The sequence below is a fragment of the Balaenoptera musculus genome, chromosome 3, assembly GCF_009873245.2.
Source record: "Balaenoptera musculus isolate JJ_BM4_2016_0621 chromosome 3, mBalMus1.pri.v3, whole genome shotgun sequence".
In the NCBI taxonomy this organism is placed as follows: Eukaryota; Metazoa; Chordata; class Mammalia; order Artiodactyla; family Balaenopteridae; genus Balaenoptera; species Balaenoptera musculus.
In genome coordinates, this window is record NC_045787.1 from 132,085,587 (window position 1) to 132,105,253 (window position 19,667).

General features: G+C 44.4%; 1 protein-coding gene across 9 annotated transcripts in view; it reads left to right on the top strand.

Moving 5' to 3' along the window:
* CYFIP2 (cytoplasmic FMR1 interacting protein 2) overlaps positions 1-19,667 on the top strand; it is a 126,851-nt gene that overhangs the window by 32,106 nt on the left and 75,078 nt on the right. For all 9 annotated transcript variants that reach the window (XR_005019433.1, XM_036848505.1, XM_036848507.1 and 6 more), the window contains 7 exons: positions 2,281-2,385; positions 4,519-4,610; positions 6,436-6,553; positions 8,974-9,093; positions 9,597-9,722; positions 18,403-18,569; positions 19,330-19,477. Coding sequence is in view for 8 of the 9 variants with exons in the window: in XM_036848505.1 (XP_036704400.1) it covers positions 2,281-2,385; positions 4,519-4,610; positions 6,436-6,553; positions 8,974-9,093; positions 9,597-9,722; positions 18,403-18,569; positions 19,330-19,477 (876 nt within the window). In the remaining variant the exon portion in view is untranslated. The remainder of the gene's footprint in view (positions 1-2,280; positions 2,386-4,518; positions 4,611-6,435; positions 6,554-8,973; positions 9,094-9,596; positions 9,723-18,402; positions 18,570-19,329; positions 19,478-19,667) is intronic.

Genomic DNA, 19,667 nt, shown 5'->3' on the forward strand with positions numbered 1-19,667 from the left:
CCAGGGCCTGGGCTTGCCCTCTCACCTCCTTCTTATTTAAAATCATTTTTTTTTAGTATTTCTTTCTTCTTACTTAAGCATTGGTACAGATCTTACTGCATAGTGTTTTGTAACCTGTTATTTGCCTTGAATATGTCATATACACCTTTCCAGACATCATTAAGGCTCTTTCTACAATGTGATTTTTAATGGCTGCCAAGTATTCCATTGTATGGGGACATTGTTATTTAACAGATCCCCTGTGGTTGGATATTTGTTTGCTAAACTGCATTGAAACTCTGTAGCACACCTTCGTGTCCATACTCTTGTTAAGCCAGACATCCTGGAGGAAAAAACTGCCAACTCAAGGGGGAGGCAGAATCTTCAAGCTTTTGCCATATTTTGCCAAATGGGTCACATTTGTTTCGTCAGTTTACAAGTTTCATTTTTTAATTGCCAAGTAATTTTTATTATTGTAGAAAATTTGGACTATACAGAAAAGCATAAAAAAATTGAATCTCTTGCAGTCTTTCCATCCAGAGATAACACTTTCAGCATTTTGATGTATATCTTTCTCATTTTTTCTGTGCTGATATATTTTCATATGTATGCAATTTACATAAATTTTGTGCGCGTGTAATTTTTATCCCACTTCATTAAATGCATTTGGAAGATTATGCAGCCCTTAAATAATGTCATATGGATAAGCTTTAATTTCTTTAGCCATTATTCTATCGTTAGCTGCTTAGATTATTTCTAATTTCCCTCTGACAACAGTAGCCCGGAAATGAATAATCTTCTCCATATTCGTATGCATCACCCCTTTTTGATTCGTTCTTCCCCAGAACCTCCCCCTTCAAAGTTCCGCTGCTGGTTTGACTTTTTCTTCCTCTCCATGTCGCCTCTCGCTATTTCAAGAACCCCAGCCCTGTTGGTGTTCCCTTCTTAACATCCCCATAACATCTCGATGAAGCTTGCAGGACAGTGTGGCTTTGTGTCTCGTTCACTCTGGTTTCCTCTGCACAGTCAGAGATCCGGGGAAGTCACCCAGAGCTCAGCAGTCTCTCTCACCCCCAGTGCTATGCCCGGGCAATTACCATATAGCTCTGCCCAGAATTGCTGCTTCCAATAAGTAGGTTGCTAAACCCCAGTCCACCAAGCATCCTTAGATGCTGCCATCAGATTCTCAGGCCCTTCTTTTCTCTTGCCTGCCTTTAATCCTCCCACGTCTCAGCTTCCCAACCTTCTTCCCTCTCAATTCTCTGCCTCCTCAACCTGGACCCCTGCACTGCTTGCTGTTTCCCTCGTCTCTGCAGTTCGTTAGTGAACTCAGATGCCACCAGGGAGCGCCTTCCACCTTCAATGGAAAAGTCTGGTGCACGCCCTGCGCAACTGCAAAATGCAAACGCCCATCCCCTAGTCCACTCCCTTAGGTGTCAGACGTGACTTATCCCCAGTCACATAGCAACTGTGTGCTGAGGGAAGCTGCTTTCAACCTAGCTATTCAGGCCTCCTCAGGCTTGCTGTACATTTGACAAAAAGAGCAAAATAAGCCAGCATTCAGGAAACTATTGTATGGACTGGAATATCAAGAATCAGCCTGTCAACCTGCTGATAGGGCACTGCCAGGCAAAAATGTGTTCTTTTTGTTAATGAAGTCACCAGTGAGATTCCTTGGGAGTCTTTGTTGTAGTTTCCTTGGAGAAAGGGGTGAATAGTTTCACATTCATTTACCATCTAGTGAGTATTCATCAAGTGCCTGCGATGTGCTGGGGCCCAGGGATGCAGCAACAGCACGACTCAGTCCTTCCTCTCAAGAAGGATCTAAGTGCATGCATGTTGCTGTCAGATCCCGGTTCAGATCCTGTCTCTGCAGCTTACTAGCTGTGTGACCTTGGCAAGCTGTCTAACCTCTCTGTGTCTCCAATTCCTCATCTGTAGAATAAGGTTATTGTGTAGAACTTGACTCATAAGATTGTTGTGAGGATGAAGGATAACGCCTGCTAAATCCCAAAGCACAGACTCTGGCCCATGGGGGTGGACTCAAGAAGTGGCCGCCATAATAATATATGAAAGAGTCCCCTGCATTTCTTCACAGAAATCAAATTTCTGGTTGAAATTAGACCTATGGGTCCCCCCCCCCCTTTTTTTTTTTTTTTCTTTTTGAAGACACATGGGTTTTTGTCACAGAATGTGTCACTACAGGGGATGTGTACACATACACAGATCGGCTTTTTTTGGTTTTTTGAAACTTTTCCAGTGGATGTTACTGGCTTCTGGCTCTGCCTCTTCTCACTCTAGGTAATGGGTTTTGGTCTCTACCTGATGGATGGAAATGTCAGTAACATTTACAAACTGGATGCCAAGAAGAGAATCAACCTCAGCAAAATCGATAAGTTCTTTAAGGTCAGCACCTGGGGCTGGGGTTGGGCAGGGGGCCCAGGGGTGGTCTCTCTGGGGAAAGGAATGAAATTAGCCAGCAAGTAGTGGGGCTTGTTGACCGCACTGTAGCTCTAAAGACCCCAAGAGGAGGAGAATAGAATGATAGGGCCTCCAGCTGCCCTGGGTAGAGGAATCTACACTATAGAAGGCATGTGCCTGAGTCTCAGGATTCAGCTGGGATTCGGCTGGGAGGCCTTGTGATTCTTTCCGCATGCTGCTTTTTCCCTTTTCTGAAATCCCTTGCCATCTAAAGAAAGAGGTGCGTCCCAGAAGACAGAGCCCACTTGAATTTTCAGTATATATCAGAGCCCACAGAAGCAGGAGGAATAAAGACTGGATTTTACATTGATTCACATTCGCAAGCGCACAGCCTCTCCTGGCCCACCAGAGGCCCCTCACTCTCCCTGCCTCTGGGCAGAATGCCTCATCAGCGTCCAGCCCACGCTCAGTCCATCCCAGTGCCTCAGAGATTTGATCTTCTGGCCCCAAATCTTTAACAATAAAACCTTGTGGTTTGCCTTTGCGGTTTTCGCAAAGGGGTTTTCTCCTTTGGAAGTGAATTCCATGTTGTCAGTGTATTCTAGCATCAGGCATTTCAGGCCTGGAGTGGAGCCTCTGAGGTCAGACACAGGAAAACCAGGCTTCAGTTAAAAGTGGAATCCCTCAAAGGTGTGGCCAAGCCTGGGTCCCACCGACTCTTGGAGGTTAAGAGGGAAATAAGTCACCAAAAGGCGTCCTGTGGCTTGGCTTGGCTTCTCTTCGAAGCTGAAACTTTCACTTTTCTCTGGAGCCGCCCAAAATGAAAACAGGGCTCATCTTGGGAGAACTGGCCAAATCTGCCTCTGCCTTAAATCCACATGAATGAGATGGGGGTGGAGTGGAAGACCACAATCTCGCCTCACAAAGACCTACCTGTTTTAGTCTCGCTCTGCCACTTCATAGCTGGGTGACTTTGGGAAAGTCACAGAACTTCTCTGAAACTGAGTTCCCTGGCCCGAAAAACAGCAATGCTAAGGGTATCTACCTTATAGGGTTCCCTTGAGGATTCAGTGGGATCACCTAGGTCAGTCCAAGCCCTGGGTTATAATCCCAGCTCCTTAGCTTCTAGCCGGTCTTTGTGAAAAGAATCACTTCAGCTGTCAAAGCTTCAGTTTGTCCATCTGTTAAATGGGAATGATACTAGTACTGACCTCACCCAGTTATTCTGTGGATTGAAATACTGTTTTCTGATTTGCTTAATAGACTATTTTTTAGAGTAGTTTTAGGTTCACAGCAAAATTGAGCAGAATGAACAGGGATTTCCCGTATACCCCCTGCCTCCACTCATACACAACCTCCCCCATTGTCAAAACGCCCCAACAGAGGGGTACATTTGTTATCGTCCATGAACCTACATTGTTGGCACATCGTTATCACCCAAGGTCCGTGGTTTGCAGTAGGGATAACTCTTGGCCTTGTGCATTCTGTAAGTTTTGACAAATGTATAATGATCTATATCCACCATTATGGTATCATACAGAATAGTTTCACTGCCCTAGAAACCCTCTGGTTTTGAAGGGCTTGGCACAGTGCCTAGTGCCTAAGAAGCAGACAGAAAACACCAGCCTCCCCGCCATTACTCCTGGTCTTCGGATGGGAATCGTCTGCCCTCTGGTGTTAGGCGTTAAAGGTGTCAATCACTTCACGTTGAGGAGTTTCTCAAGAAGGTCACGCCCAGCCAGTGGCATCCAGGCACCACTCGCGGAGCTCAAAGCAGCGAGGATCCTCGAATACAAGGAAAATTCGAGCAGAAAAGACCCTGCCCTGGGAGGCAGGCCATCTGGTCCTCCTTCATCTGTTCTGCCTGCTGGGTAACCTTGGACAAGTCACTTTGCCTCTCTGGGCTCAGTTGCTGGAACATAGGGATGGTTGGAGGCACGGGAGGACCTCTACGCTGGCTGGGGCTCTTTGTGGTTCCAGGGTCACATAGTAGCATCATCGGAAGCAGAAACTGGGGGTCATCCCAGAGGCACACACGGAGGCCTGTCTCCCCCGGCGGAAGGCAGCCACCTGGCCCCTCCCTCCGTGTCTCACGCACTGTATTTGCTTCCTTTGCAGCAGCTGCAGGTGGTGCCCCTTTTCGGCGACATGCAGATAGAGCTGGCCAGATACATTAAGACCAGTGCTCACTATGAAGAGAACAAGTCCAAGTGAGTGCCTGCCGTAATGTCTCTCGGCTCCCCCGAGGATGCCCAGCCCGGGCAGGGGGCCGAGGGGCCACTTCAGCCCCTCCCCCCTCCCCAGAGCCCTGGGCAGGTGGATTCCGTCCAATCACTGGCGCCTGGCAGAGGGGAGCAGTGGATGGTGCTCTGAGCCCTTTTGCACCTGCCCTTTGCTGCCAGGGTTCAAAAGTGCTCAGAGCACAGCCCCGCCCCTTCTCTGTTCCCGTGGTGGCCCACGCCGCCTGCAGGGGAACAGCAGGAGTCCTCCTTCCCCTGAGAAGGGGGAGGAGTGACCGGCCCTCAGTGGTCAGGCAGAGCGAGATGGCCTCGTTCTTCATCACACTGGTTCTCTCTTCAGGTTTTGTGTCCACGCAGTAAGTATGCTGTGGAGGGTATTGTTCCGACGGTTCCAGCTGTGAAGCGGGTTGATGACCTCTCCTTAGGTTGTTTTATAAACCACCACTCTAGGTGATCTGAGCGAAGATCTGGGGTGTCAGCGCCTCATGGAAGTTGGGGGACATTCGGCTACAGTCTTGGCCACCCCTTTGAACTCTGGCCTTGTTAAGGAGGTTTCTGCCTGCATTTCCATACAGAGGGGGGCCGACCATCCTTTAGTCAGGGGTGAGGGTATTAGGTCCTTAAAAGTATGTAAATGGAGTGTCCTTGAACTCCACCAGCTTTGAGCCACAGCAGGTGAGTCTTGCCAGGGAAAGCTGGTTTAAGTCTTTTCATAACCCAGTGGCTGCTGGTGTATGAGGAGGTCTTTCAGGAAAAGCATGGAGTCCAGAATGCTGAACTCACTTCTTCACTTTTCCCTGCGTGAATTCTCGGCCACCTGAGGTTGGTTGGGAGTGGTGATGTGACCAGGATGGTGGTCAGAGGTTCAAGTGATGGTGTCCCCATCCCTACACAAGGACCTCAGAAGAAAAGTCATGCCAAAGTATAGGCATGAGGAAGTCTGTCATCATTCTGAGTATTCTCTGGAGCGCCCTTTCAGAGCTCCTTTTGAAATAGTAAATTCTCTCTACAATGCATATCTGCTTTGTTTGGTGTCCATGCTTAATCTGTCCACTGGGTCACCCGGCACCGATGGCAGAGGACAGTGAACGGGGTTGTCTTTTTTTCTCTTGGGGAAGGAGAGTGAATATTCTCATTCATTCATTTCCTCCCCAATTTAGGATGTTTTCCCAAAGATCTCTTCCAAAAAAGTTGAGGAAAGAGTTGAGGAGAAAGAAGAGAGGAAGGGGGAGAAGATGAGAAAGAGAGACCAGTGCCTTTCAGAATGGCTGTGGTTTTCCTCTCCATAGAGAGCTTCCGTGTTGCCAGCTCGCTGTTGAAAAAGAGGCACAATCCCTTTAGTTTTCCCCAGTCCCGCCCATAGGCCCCCTCCAACGACAGCTTCAACCACAGGGCGTAGTGCTGCCGGGGTCAGTAGATAGGTTTGGGAGGTCGCCTGCCTTGCTTTTTCTTTGCTTGGATTCCAGTCCTTTGCAGCCCTAGAGAGGCTGCAAGTCCCTCCCCACTCACGTGACTGGTAAGTACTGTGGACACCCGTTATCTGGAAAAGCCTGCGATTGGGTCTTAGAGGAGGCCAGCCCCGAGCAGGAGGAGGAAAGGCTGTTCCATTCAGCCTGCAGTCCCCACAGCGGGATTTAGCAGGCACTCTCGCTGGTAGCTGGGACACCTCTTGGTCCACCCAGGGGAGCCGGCCACGTTGGCCGAGCACCAGGAGCAACTAGTGAATGGAAGGAGCCTGCCCCACGCAGGTGCCTAAGGCCGGGACCCACTCTGACCCCCCTGATTTTCTGCCCAGGTGGACGTGCACCCAGAGCAGCATCAGCCCCCAGTACAATATCTGCGAGCAGATGGTTCAGATCCGGGATGACCACATCCGCTTTATCTCCGAACTCGCTCGCTACAGCAACAGTGAGGTGAGCTCGCTCTGGCTGCTGGGATGGAGGCCCGTGTGGGCCCAGGGTGGGAAGGGGTGAGGACCGGCCAGAAAAGAGATGAGATCATGGGGAGTGGAGGAGTGAGGGAATACACACTGGAGGCATGGATTTGAGAGCCAGATGGAACTGGGTGTGATTCTGGTTCTGCTGCTGACCTTCACAAGTTATTCAACATCCCTGAGCCTCAGTTTCCTCATCTGCAAAATGGAGCTAATAGTATCTGGAAAGGTTCATTGAGAGGATTAAACAATACGATGCATGGAAAATGCATTGTGCCTAGCAGCTAGTAACAGCCCAGTAATTGTTAGTCTGTGCATGATCTAAACCATCTCCACCCTGGATGGCAAGAGAAACAAAGTTCTGAACAATCATGGTGATAACACCATCTAAATATTTTTAAACTACAATTATAAATAATCATTGTAATAAGCCAGAAAATACCGTTAGCAGCAAAATAAGGTCATAAAGATCTCCTGTGATCCCGTTAATTACATTTTTACTGGCACTGGATTTTTCTTTTCTTCCTCTTTTTTTTTTTTTTGTAGGAAAGCATGATCAGTGCACAAACCTCAGGAAAAATACAGATAGGCAGAAGGAGGGAAAATCAATCATGTAAAATCCTTCCACCCAGAACCAACTATGATTAACAGTTGGATGTATATATCCTTCTGGATCTCTTTCTGTATAAACCCTTCTAGTGAATATATATGTTGGTTTAATAAATATAGGTCTCCAGGTTTGAATTCCCTTATTACCTGGAGCTCCTGGAAGACTCTGCACTACCACGCATATGCCCACTGGCTCCACCATGTGGCCGATGGCCATAGTTACGCTTTCCAAAACCCAAACTAGGGAAATGTCTTTGATCCAAGGGCATGATATTTGAAATGAGAACAGCCAGATAAATGCACGTGGTGTGGTCATTAGACGAGTGGCCCACATTCTCAAGAGGGCTTCTGGTGGACATGAACCAGGGTCAAGCCCAGACCTTTGGCTTTCTTAACTGTATGTGACAATGAACTGAACATAAGCTATGGGAATAATTTAAGTGCTGGGGACCCCTTCATTCCTTGTCCAGTTTTGGTATGATCTAAGAATGAGTCTGGCTCAAAGCTATTTTTAGAATTATACAGCTTATACATGTGTATGTACAGACCACTCTCAGTATTCACAGCAGTTATATTCTATAAAGTGGCTGTCAACACTAAATCAGCAAGTACTAAACCATCGCTCTTTGAGAAAATACAGGGTTAGGTTCCTGTGAGCTTCCGATCACAAGTGTTTCCATCAGCTGGTTTTTAATATATAACCTTATTTTACATGCGTTTCTGCTTAAAGACGCCTTATGTAATATATATTGTTGATTTGTTAGCATTAAATCGCAGCCAACAACACTATAATTCATGCCTGAGCAAAGCTTATCTAAAATGCATATTTTCTCCATAATGCCCATCACAGCCTCCTTTCTCATAGGGGCATAGACAGAAGCATCAGCACTGTGCTTGGGGGCCCTTTTAAATAATGACATCACCAGTAAAAAGTATAAGAATGTGGAAAGTGAGGCACTAAGTAGACCAGGAATGGGACACTTGTGTACAGTAGGAGCCGAAACAAGAGAGCAGAGAGTTGCCTTGTTCAGCCTCAGCTGGGAACATGACTCAAATTTTTTCCCACTCTGCACACGTCTGAAACTGACCATGAAAGCACCGCAAGGATTGATCTTGAGGTTACAAATAAATTTTAGTGAATAGGGAAATTCACAAATACAGAATCCACAAATAATGAGGACTGGCTCTATATGTATATATACACACATACACATATATACACATATATCTATGCATATGCACCGTATACATACATATAGTATTTCACTGTGGAATATTACATGTTCAAATAGATGTTTATCTTCACCAGTGCTTTTCAGTCCGTGAGTCATTTCTAATTGAGTTGTGAAATCAACTTAGTGGTTTCTAATTAGCATTTTGGTATGAAATGGAATAAAAAATCAGAGGCAATCTCAAGTATTGAGCATAAAGTTGCTTCGTGAAAAATGTTCATGCCTATATTGAATACCTCTAAGTAGGTGCGTGTTCCTGAGTTAGTATATAGTATGCACTTCCTACTGTAGATCGCAGACCAAAAAGTCTGAAAGCTGCTGTGCTGCAGTCAACCAGGGTCGTTGTGAGTGGGCCTCTGGCGTCACACCACCTGAATTTGAACCCTCAATCAATTACAAGGCACGTGGCCTTTAGCAAGGCACTTGTCTGAGCCTCAGTTTATCTGTCAAGGGGTATAGTAATAGCACCTCCCTTGCAGTGTTCTTGGGGGAATCAGTGAAATAAGGTAGAAAAGTGCCAGGTGCGTCGACAGGGAGGGTGACAGCTGATGTTCCCCAGGTGGTGACGGGCTCCGGGCTGGACAGCCAGAAGTCGGACGAGGAGTACCGCGAGCTCTTTGACCTGGCCCTGCGGGGCCTGCAGCTCTTGTCCAAGTGGAGCGCCCACGTCATGGAGGTGGTAGGTGTCCCGGCCCCCTCCATCCTGAACTCTGTTCACTTGGAATCTGTCTGTCCCGCCTCTCTCTGGCACTCTATTTTTTAAACAGCTTTATTGAGATATAATTCACACACCACACCATTCACCCATTTAAAATGTAAATTTGTTAATTTTTAGTATATTGCCAGTGCTGGGCAGCCGCAGTCAAATTTAGAACATTTTCATGACCTCAAAAAGAACCCGGTACATTCACCCCCTATTCCCTATCCCTGCAGCCCTAAGCAGTCTCCTTCTGTCTCTGTGGAGTTCCCTATTTTGGCTGTTTCCTATAAGTAGAATCGTATCATATGTGGTTATTTGTGTCTGGCTTCTTTTACTTCACGTTTTCAAGGTCCCTCCATTGTAGCACAAATCAGTACTTCGTTCCCTTTTATGACTGAGTGATAGTCCGTTGCGTGGACTCCCCCCGTTTGGTTGATGCGTTCACCCGCTGATGAACGCGTGGGTCTCTCCTCTCTCCCCAGTACTCCTGGAAGCTCGTTCACCCCACGGACAAGTTCTGCAACAAGGACTGCCCGGGCACGGCCGAGGAGTATGAGCGAGCCACCCGCTACAACTACACCAGTGAGGAGAAGTTTGCCTTCGTCGAGGTGGGTGCTGACTCCCTGCGTCTCCTCGCCCCCCACCCCCTAGGCTGCTGCTGTGTCAGCAGCCGTAGGGCTTCCTGGAGGGGTGCTGGGCCGGGCGGCAGCCGTGGGCCTCGTGTGCATGCACATCCCTGCCCCCTCCTCCCACCCGAATTCACCTCTGTCCCAAGTTGTTATTTCAGAAGCGGTGAGAAACGCGTTCCGTTCTTAAAATCCCAAAGAAAGAGTCACTCCATTAGACAAAACAGCAGGGACAGAACACGTGGCCAAAAGAGATATAACAAATGCCCAGACTGAGGAGTGGTTGGAGAACTTCAGCTCGAAACTAAGATGAGATAGAGTGCTGACCAGTCAGGATGGTAAAGATCTAGTAGATTGGTGATGTCTGTTGCTGGTTGAAGTGGGATGTAGACCTTCTCAGATACTTTTGAGTGGCCAGTCCACATTTTACAGGCTTTCTATGAGGGCATTCTGATCATCTGTATTCAGATTTTTAACGGGCAAACCGTTTGGCACGTGTATATCTCAGGGAAATAAGCCAACTGTGCCGAGACATATGTAACAGACATTTATTGCCGTATTGTTTATAATGCCAAAATATGTGAAACAACTGAAATGTCCTTCAATACGGACCAGGTGAAATAAATAAAGGTACAGCTATATCACTGAATACTATGCAGCCACTAAAATGGATGTACTGACATGAAAAGATATACACAGTATATTGTTAAGTTAGAAAAGAAACAGGTTAAAGAGCGGCATGTAAAATGATGCCCTTTCTACTAAAATTAATATACTTTTGCACATTTGCTCAAGATGGAAGGACATAAGTGTATATATTTATATATACCAAACCCTTAACAGTAGTAATTTCTAAAGGGAGGATTCTACTTCCTGCTTTATAACCTTCCAATTTGGTTTTTTGGTTTGTCTGATTACAAAAAGATATGTCTGTGAGGGTGACGGAGCTCATTCTTGCTGGGTTATGAGTGACGGCTACGTCTTTCATGATCCTCTGAAGCCTAGAAGCCAGAGACTTGAATGCTACCCCTGGACCCTTCATCTCTCTGAGCCTCAGCCTCTTTGTCTATAAGATGGAGCTGATTATCTTTACCCACTTCCATCCCAGCATTATTGTTGAAAATCAAAGAGTAATTACCAGAGATAATGATGTAGATGAGCAGTGAAGGCTCTAAAGCGTCATACTTATTAGGGGTTAGAGTTTCTCTTTAGCTGATCTCCAGGCTGCACTTTAAAGAACTGAGGCTCAGCGGGGTCATTTCAGGCAGGTATGTGTTCCTGAGTTAGTAGATAGTATACACCTCCTACTGTACATCGCAGACCCAAAAAGTCTGAAAGCTGCTGTGCTGCAGTCAACCAGGGTCGTTGTGAGTGGGCCTCTGGCGTCACACCACCTGAATTTGAACCCTCAATCAATTACAAGGCACGTGGCCTTTAGCAAGGCACTTGTCTGAGCCTCAGTTTATCTGTCAAGGGGTATAATAATAGCACCTCCCTTGCAGTGTTCTTGGGGGAATCAGTGAAATAAGGTAGAAAAGTGCCAGGTGCGTCGACAGGGAGGGTGACAGCTGATGTTCCCCAGGTGGTGACGGGCTTCGGGCTGGACAGCCAGAAGTCGGATGAGGAGTACCGCGAGTTTAAAATGTAAATTCATTAATTTTTAGTATATTGCCAGTGCTGGGCAGCCGCAGTCAAATTTAGAACATTTTCATGACCTCAAAAAGTAACCGGTACATTCACCTCCTATTCCCTATCCCTGTAGCCCTAAGCAGTCTCCTTCTGTCTCTGTGGAGTTCCCTATTTTGGCTTTTCCTATAAGTAGAATCGTATCATATGTGGTTATTTGTGTCTGGCTTCTTTTACTTCACGTTTTCAAGGTCCATCCATTGTAGCACAAATCAGTACTTCGTTCCCTTTTATGACTGAGTGATAGTCCTTTGCGTGAACTCACCCCGTTTGGTTGATGCGTTCACCCGCTGATGGACGTGTGGGTCTCTCCTCTCTCCCCAGACAGATTGTAATCACACTTGGCATTGAGCTGAGTGGTCCTGACCTCCTGGCACTTCCACTGCAAATAGTCAGCCTGGAAGACAGTTGCCCAGTCATCACTGGGGGAGAAAGTCCTCCTCAAGCCTATTTATATAAAATGAGACTTACAGTCAAAGAGGACATACAACTTTGTAAAACTGTTTATACCTTTCTTTCCTTAATAAAAGCAATGCATAGGTACCATAGATAGTTTAGAAAATGCTCCCCTCAACCCCACTCCTACACTCACCTTCCCACAGTCTCAGAAAATCATCCAACCACAACCACCAGTGGCATTTTCTGTATTTCCTTCTAGTCCTTACTTTACTATACATTGAGAGGTTTTGTAATTTTTATTTTGTTAGTAAAACATGTAAAAATAAATTTAAGAAAAGTAATTCTGGGGGGGCAGTGATGATGGTGGGATGAATTGGGAGATTGGGATTGACATATATACACTAATATGTATAAAATAGATAAGTAATAAGAACGCGCTGTATAAAAATAATTAAATTAAATTTTAAAGAGAGAAAAGTAATTTTACGTGGCATTTAACAACACTAAAACAAGGCAAAAATATAGTAACCTGCACCACCTCACTCCTCCCTGAATCCCAAAATAGGAAACATCTTTTCACCTCGTCAAGCTATTTCTTCTGGTATTTATCTCTGTACTTCCACTAACAGCCTGATGGGGCTTTTCCTTGGTTTTTCAATTTATGGCATTTTCTATTGATTTCCTACTTTGGGAGAAAACAGTTTAGTTCTTTCATCTCTACCTCCCATTCCCACCCCCAATACACCCAATTCCTTTCTCCCATCTTCCCAAAGTGGCAATTTAACACTTTTTGGTTAAATTAATAGTTGCTCTATATTACTATAACTGAGTAACTGTTAATTGCTGAGTCCTGTGGTCTAATAGGAATACATCTCTTTTCTGGCACAGCTTTTGCCTTTTTGTTTGGTAAGTTTTCTATGATCCAATCAAAAAGGAGCCCTCAAACATACCAATGTAAAACTTCCTACAAAAGAGCTAATCACAATCATTATTTTATGAATTTTATTACTCTTTTTTTCCTTGGAGCCATTCCCGCTGAAGCCCCTTTTCCTTCTCTCCAGTCTGAACTGATTTTGTCTCTAGATCTGTTGTTCAGTTACTGATCTGAGATATCTCATCATCATGACCCTGGGATTCCCTTTGTCCCTCTCCTGTATTGGACCCCAGGGCTGACTCTCTCTTTATATTGGTGGAGTATATCCTCCAAAGCTTTCTAAGAAAGGGATTATGGGGGAAAATATTTCTGAGATCTTGAATATCTGAAAATGTTTTACTTCTAAATTCACTCATAGTGAGTGGCTAGAGAATTTTAAATTGTAAATAATTTTTTCCCAGAATTTTGAAGGTATTATTCCATTGTTTTCTAGCTTTTAGTGTTGCTGCTGAAAAGTTGGATTCTAGTCTAATCCCTGTTTCCTTGTTATTTTTTCCTCTGTATAATTTTCTAATAATGGCTTTATTGAGATATAATTTATATATAAAAAAATTCACCCTTTAAAGTGTACACTTATTTTTAGTATATTCAGAGCTGTGAAACCATTACCACTGCCTAATTTTATAACATTTTTGTTATCCGCCCCAAAAAAACCCATACCCATTAGTGGTCATTTGCCATTCATCCCTTTCGCCACCAGCCTCTGGCAACCACTAATCTACTTTCTGTCTGCATAGTTTTGCCTCTTCTGGAGATTATATTTAAATGGAGCCATATAATATGTGATCCTTTGTGACTGGCTTCTTTCACTTAGCATGATGTTTTCAGGGTTCATCCATGTTCTAGTATATATCAGTACTTCATTCCTTTATGACTGAATAATATTCCATTGTAAGAATATATCATATTTATATATTCACAAATTTTGGTTGTTTCAACTTTTTGGCTATCATGAATATGCTGATATGTACATTCGTGTACAAGTATTTGTGTGGAAATATGTTTCATTCTCTTGAGTATGTACCTAGAAGCAGAATTACTGGGTCACGTGGTAACTCTATGTTTAAAAATTTAAGGAACTGTAAAACTGTTTTCCAAAGCAGCTGCACCATTTTACATTTTCACCAGCAGTGTGCGAGAGTTGCAGTTTCTTCATATCCTTGTCATCACTTACGGTCTTTTTTATTTTAGCCATCCTACTTGGTGTGAAGTAGTTTCTCATTGTGGTTTGGACTTGCATATCCCTAATAACTAATGATATTGAGCACCTTTTCATGTGCTTATTGGCCATCTGCATAGCTTCTTTGGAGAAATGTCTGTTCAGATTCTTTGCCCATTTTTTTTTAGGTTATTTGTCTTTCTATTTTTGAAGTGTAAGAGTTTTTATATATTCTGTATCAGAAAAAGCCAATTAATTCGCCATGGTTACCAGGAAAACAGGGACTGTTTTCTAAAATGCAGCCAAATTTATGAGCCAAAATGAAAAAGAGGAAAAAGTTTTATCATGCATCTTGTTTTCCAGAACTGGTATATTTAAAAATATATCAATATTCAAACACCAAAAAAAAGAGTTTTTATATATTCTGGATACAAGTCCCTTATCAGACATATAATTTGAAAAAATTTTCCTCCATTCCATGGATTGTCTTTTTACTTTCTGTATGGTATCCTTTGAAGCACAAAAGTTTTCAACTTTGGTGAAGTTCAATTTATTTTTTCTTTTGTCACTTGTGCTTTTGGTGTCATATCTAAGAAACCATTGCCTAATCCAAGTTCTCAAAGATTTACTCCTATGTTTTCTTCTGAGACTTTTATAGTTTCAATTCTTACATTTAGTTCTTTGGTCATTTTGAGTTAATCTTTGTATATGGTGTGAGTAGGGGTCCAACTTCATTCTTTTGCATGCGAATGCCCAGTTGTCCCGGCACCAGTTGTTGGAAAGAGTATTCTTTCTCCATTGAATTGTCTTGGTACTCTTGTCAAAAATCAATTGACTATAAATGTAAGGGTTTATTTCTGGGCTTTCAGATCTCTTTCATTGATCTATATGTCTTTTTATATGCCAATACCATACTTTTTTTTTTTTTAATTAATGTATTTATTTATTTATTTTTGGCTGTGTTGGGTCTTTGTTTCTGTGCGCAGGCTTTCTCTAGTTGCGGCGAGAGGGGGCTACTCTTCATCGCTGTGTGCAGGCTTCTCATTGTCATGGCTTCTCTTGCTGTGGAGCACAGGCTCTACACGCGCAGGCTCAGTAGTTGTGGCTCATGGGCTTAGTTGCTCCGCGAGCATGTGGGATCTTCCCAGACCAGGGCTCGAACCTGTGTCCTCTGCATTGGCAGGCAGATTCTTAACCACTGCGCCACCAGGGAAGCCCAGTACCATACCATTTTGATTACTGTAACTGTGTAGTAAGTTTTGAAATTAGGAAATGTGAGTCTAACTTTATTCTTTCGTTTTCATCTGTAGAATCTTATAGTCTCATCTCTTTATCACAGTTTTTCTGAAGTTTCACTGTAAGGCATCATGATGAGGGCCTTTTGCATTCATTGTTTGGGATACTAAATAGGCCATTGCAGTGTGGACATACAAGTTCTGTAGGTCTGGGAAATTTTCTTGAATTTTAATTTTGATAATTTCCTCCTCTGTGTTTTCTCTGTTGTCTTTCTGGGTTTTCTATCTGTCAGATGTTGGATGCCCAGGAGTTAGTGTCTAATTTTCCTGTCTTTTCTATCTTACTGCATATCACTTATTTTTGTTCTGCTTTATGGGGTATTTCCTTAATTTCCGTTTTCAACTCTGTTAGTATTTTTTATTTTGCCTATAATATTTTAAATGTCCAAAAGCTCCATCTTGTTCTCTGAATGTTTGTTTTTTTTTAGTCGCACCCAACTCTTGTGTCGTGAATGTGCTATCTCCACGAGGATATTACTGTTTTTTTCAGTCAGTTTTACTGAGGTATAATTTACATTTGGTAAACTGCATCCATTTAAAGTGTATAATTCACAAAGTTTTGACAGTTGTATATACACCTGTGAAACCAAAAACACAAGATGCAGAACATTTTCATCTCCCTTTAAGACTTCTTATGCCATTTGCAATCCATCCTTCCCTCCATCCTTGGCCCTAAACAATCACATTTTTTGTCACCATAGATTTGTTTTCACTTTCTAGAATTTTATTAAGTGGAATCATATAGTATGTATTTTGTGTGTGTGGCTTTTTCACGCAGCATAATAATTTTGAGATTCATCCACATTGTTTTTAGTATCAGTAGTTTGTTTCGTTTCATTGCTGAGTATTTTTCCATTGTGTGGCTATTCTACAATTTGTGTATCTATTCAATTGTTGATAAACATTGGGCCATTTCCAGCTTTTGGCCAATGTAAGCAAAGTTGCTTTAAATATTTGAGTGTAAGTGTTTGTGTAGACATAGGTTTTTATTTCTCTTGGAATGGTCATATTGGAGGTGTACGTTTAACTTTTTAAGAAACTGCCAAACAGTTTTCCAAAGCGGGTGTACCATTTTATATTCCCACCAATTATATGTGAGGGTTCTGTTACACACACCCTCACAGTTCTTGTGTTGTCAGTCTTATTAATCTTAGCCATTCTAATGGATATTTAGTACATCTCATTGAGGTTTCAGTTTGCATTTCCCTGAAGATTAATGATATTGAGCATCTTTTCATGTGCTTATTGGCTATTCATACATCTTCCTTTGTGAAGTGTTATCTGTTGAAATCTTCTGCCCATTTTTTAAAATTAGCTTTCCATCTTCTTACTATTAAATTGTGAGAATCTTTATATATTCTAGATACAAGTCCTTATTCACAAATACGTTGCAAATATTTTTTCTAATCGGTGACTTTGCCTTTTCATTTTCTTAGGGGGTGCCTTCTAAAGAGCACGTGTTTTTAATTTTGATGAAGTTCAACTTATTTATTATTCTGTGGTTTGTGATTTTTTTGTGTTCTAGGTAAGAAATCTCTGCCTAGCCCAAAGTTACAAAGATTTTCCCTTAGGTCTAACAGATCTGCATACCCTTCTGTGTTTGGAGTTATTCTCAAAAATCTTCATTATTTTGTCCTTCCTTTGTCCCTTATTTCCTAGTTTCATTGCCAGCCAGGAGCCCAGATTCCTTTATGACTTAACATTCCTTTAGTGCTTCTCTCTCATTATTTCTGCACTATAAAGGTTCTCTTCAGCAAAACCATTAGACTGTTGGTTCTAGTGAAAATTCTTACCTTCTGAACTATTCTCACTATTTCTCCTACCTCGAATGTTCTATTTCTTCATTTACAGTTTGGAGGAACATAAAGGCTTAGCATCTAAGCTCATTCATTCATTTAATCATTGCTTTTCAAGAAAAATCTCTTGAGGGCCCACCAGGGCCCCGGGCCCCAGGGATGGCGCCTACACAGTGTGCCAAGCCTCACCCCTGCAGTGCTTAACAGTCTGGTGCAGAGGGTGGAAATCGACCATGTCATGAGGGGTGTGACAAGTGTGGCAGTTGTCAGGAGGCTGACTTGACAAGGCTTTCCCCTCTGAATTCTTTTTTCTTTTTTTAACATCTTTATTGGAGTATAGTTGCTTTACAACGGTGTGTTAGTTTCTGCTTTATAACAAAGTAAATCAGCTATACGTATACTTAAATCCCCATATCTCCTCCCTCTTGCGTCTCCCTCCCACCCTCCCTATCCCACCCCTCTAGGTGGTCACAAAACACCAAGCTGATCTCCCTCCCCTCTGAATTCTGAGCTAATCTAGAAGTTAGCACTTGGGGCTGACAGGGGCCAAAGGATCAGGTTTGGTAAAGCTGGACCAGAGAATGTGACTTCACTCAAGGCCACACCAGGTTTCCTATTCCTCCCCCATCCCATGAAACTTCCCACTGGGAAACAGGCAAAGCAGCTGCATAAATATACACCTCCCATCCTCAGGATGGGGAGGGGTGATTACCGCAAGGACAAGACAGGCACCCAGAGGAGAGGACACACCCCACAGGCAGACAGATCCCAAGTGAGCGCCAAGGTCAAAGTTACGCTACACACATCATAGGCACCTGTCTCCCCACCTCTGCAGACAGATAAGTGAGTTAAGGGGCTAGGGAGGAGGTAAATAGAAGGACAGAAGCCTTTCCCCACAAGACTTCTACAGGAATCCTATTTTATGGACTCAAGCAGCAAATAGCCAAATCATTTCAAAAGCAAAGATTGTAAAAATCCTATAGAAAGAAGTTCTATTTGATATTGTCTGTGGGTACATGGTATGTGGAGAGACCTCTAAAAGTCAGAGTGCTACTCAAAACATGGTCCATGGACCAGCTGCCAATTGTCACCAGTCAGCGGCAAGATGGGGAGCTGGTGCCAGAATGAAAATCAGCTGATGGTGAAGCACACGCGCAGCGTGTGGCTGACGTCTTTGCTTTGTAGCAGCACTTCCTTGACGAGGGAAGCGGAGTGCTGATTTCTCTTCTGGCACACGTTTCCACCCAGCCGTGAACTGACCCTCTGAGTAGCACTCGCCGGCCTCGTGCTTCAGGATGTCTCCTCCAGCACCCCCCCGGAGATGTGGTGAGGGTACCGGACAGACGGGTGTGCCAAGGCACAGTGAGCCTGACCTCCATCTGTGCCTGGCCAGGTGATCGCCATGATCAAAGGCCTGCAGGTGCTCATGGGCAGGATGGAGAGCGTCTTCAACCAGGCCATCAGGAACACCATCTACGCAGCCCTGCAGGACTTTGCCCAGGTGACCCTGCGTGAGCCCCTCAGGCAGGCAGTGCGGAAGAAGAAGAATGTCCTCATCAGGTGGGTCTTCAGACGACCTTTTTCAGGGGGCACATCCAAAATCGGGGGTGCTGGGTGCAGGCCACAGAGGACGTTCCCAGCTCAGTCAGCTTCCAGGGGAGTGTCTGAACACAAACGGACCTTCCAGTGAGTTCCAGCAAGTCCTATGAGGCCCTTTTAGGACATTGGACATTTGGGATGGATTAAGCTTCCGTCTCTGGGTTTGGAGCCCATATCCACCACCGTCTAGCTGTGTGAACTTAGTCATGTTACTTACCTTCTCTACACCTCAGTTTCCCTCATTTGTAAACTGTGGATGATGATGGTACCTACTCCATAGGCTGTTGGGATGATGAAATGAGATAATCCGTGTATAGACCTAAGCACACAGCAGCATGGAGTTAAGTGTGCAACACATACAAGCTACTATTCAAGTTTTAAATATACAGAGATTTAAATGGACTAATGAAACTGTCCTATAAGCAAAAAGACAAATAGGCATCCTTCACTCAGGTTCTCTCCCACTGTGTGGGCTCAGAGCTGAGTTCTCAGCCAGCCAGTGGGCATCAGAATCACTGGGGCACTTGTAAAATGCAGCCTTCTGGACTGCATCTCAAATCTGTTAAGCCAGCATCCCTGGGGATGGGGCCCTGGAGTGAGCATGTTTCACAAGCATGCCAGGAGTTCTAAGGCACGTGGTCCTGGAACACCATGGACTCTAGAAACAGGCTTGCAGTGCCTCTTTTCCAGCTGCTGTGAATCCCGGTTCTTCCTTCCCCAGTGTCCTACAGGCAATTCGGAAAACCATCTGTGACTGGGAGGGAGGCCGAGAGCCCCCCAATGACCCGTGCTTGAGAGGGGAGAAGGACCCCAAAGGTGGATTTGACATCAAGGTGCCCCGGCGTGCCGTGGGGCCCTCCAGCACACAGGTAAGCTGCTCCAGGCACAGGCCAGCTCTGCTGACTCAGAGGCCAGCCAGGCTGTGGTAGGTCATCCTGGCTGGACCATGGGGCAGTGGGGCTGGGGGGGTCCTCAGGCAGGAGGGGCAGGGTCAAGCAGCTGCTCTAGTCTTATTCTGCCATCTTGTTTTGATATAAGAGGGAGGACCACTGACTTAAG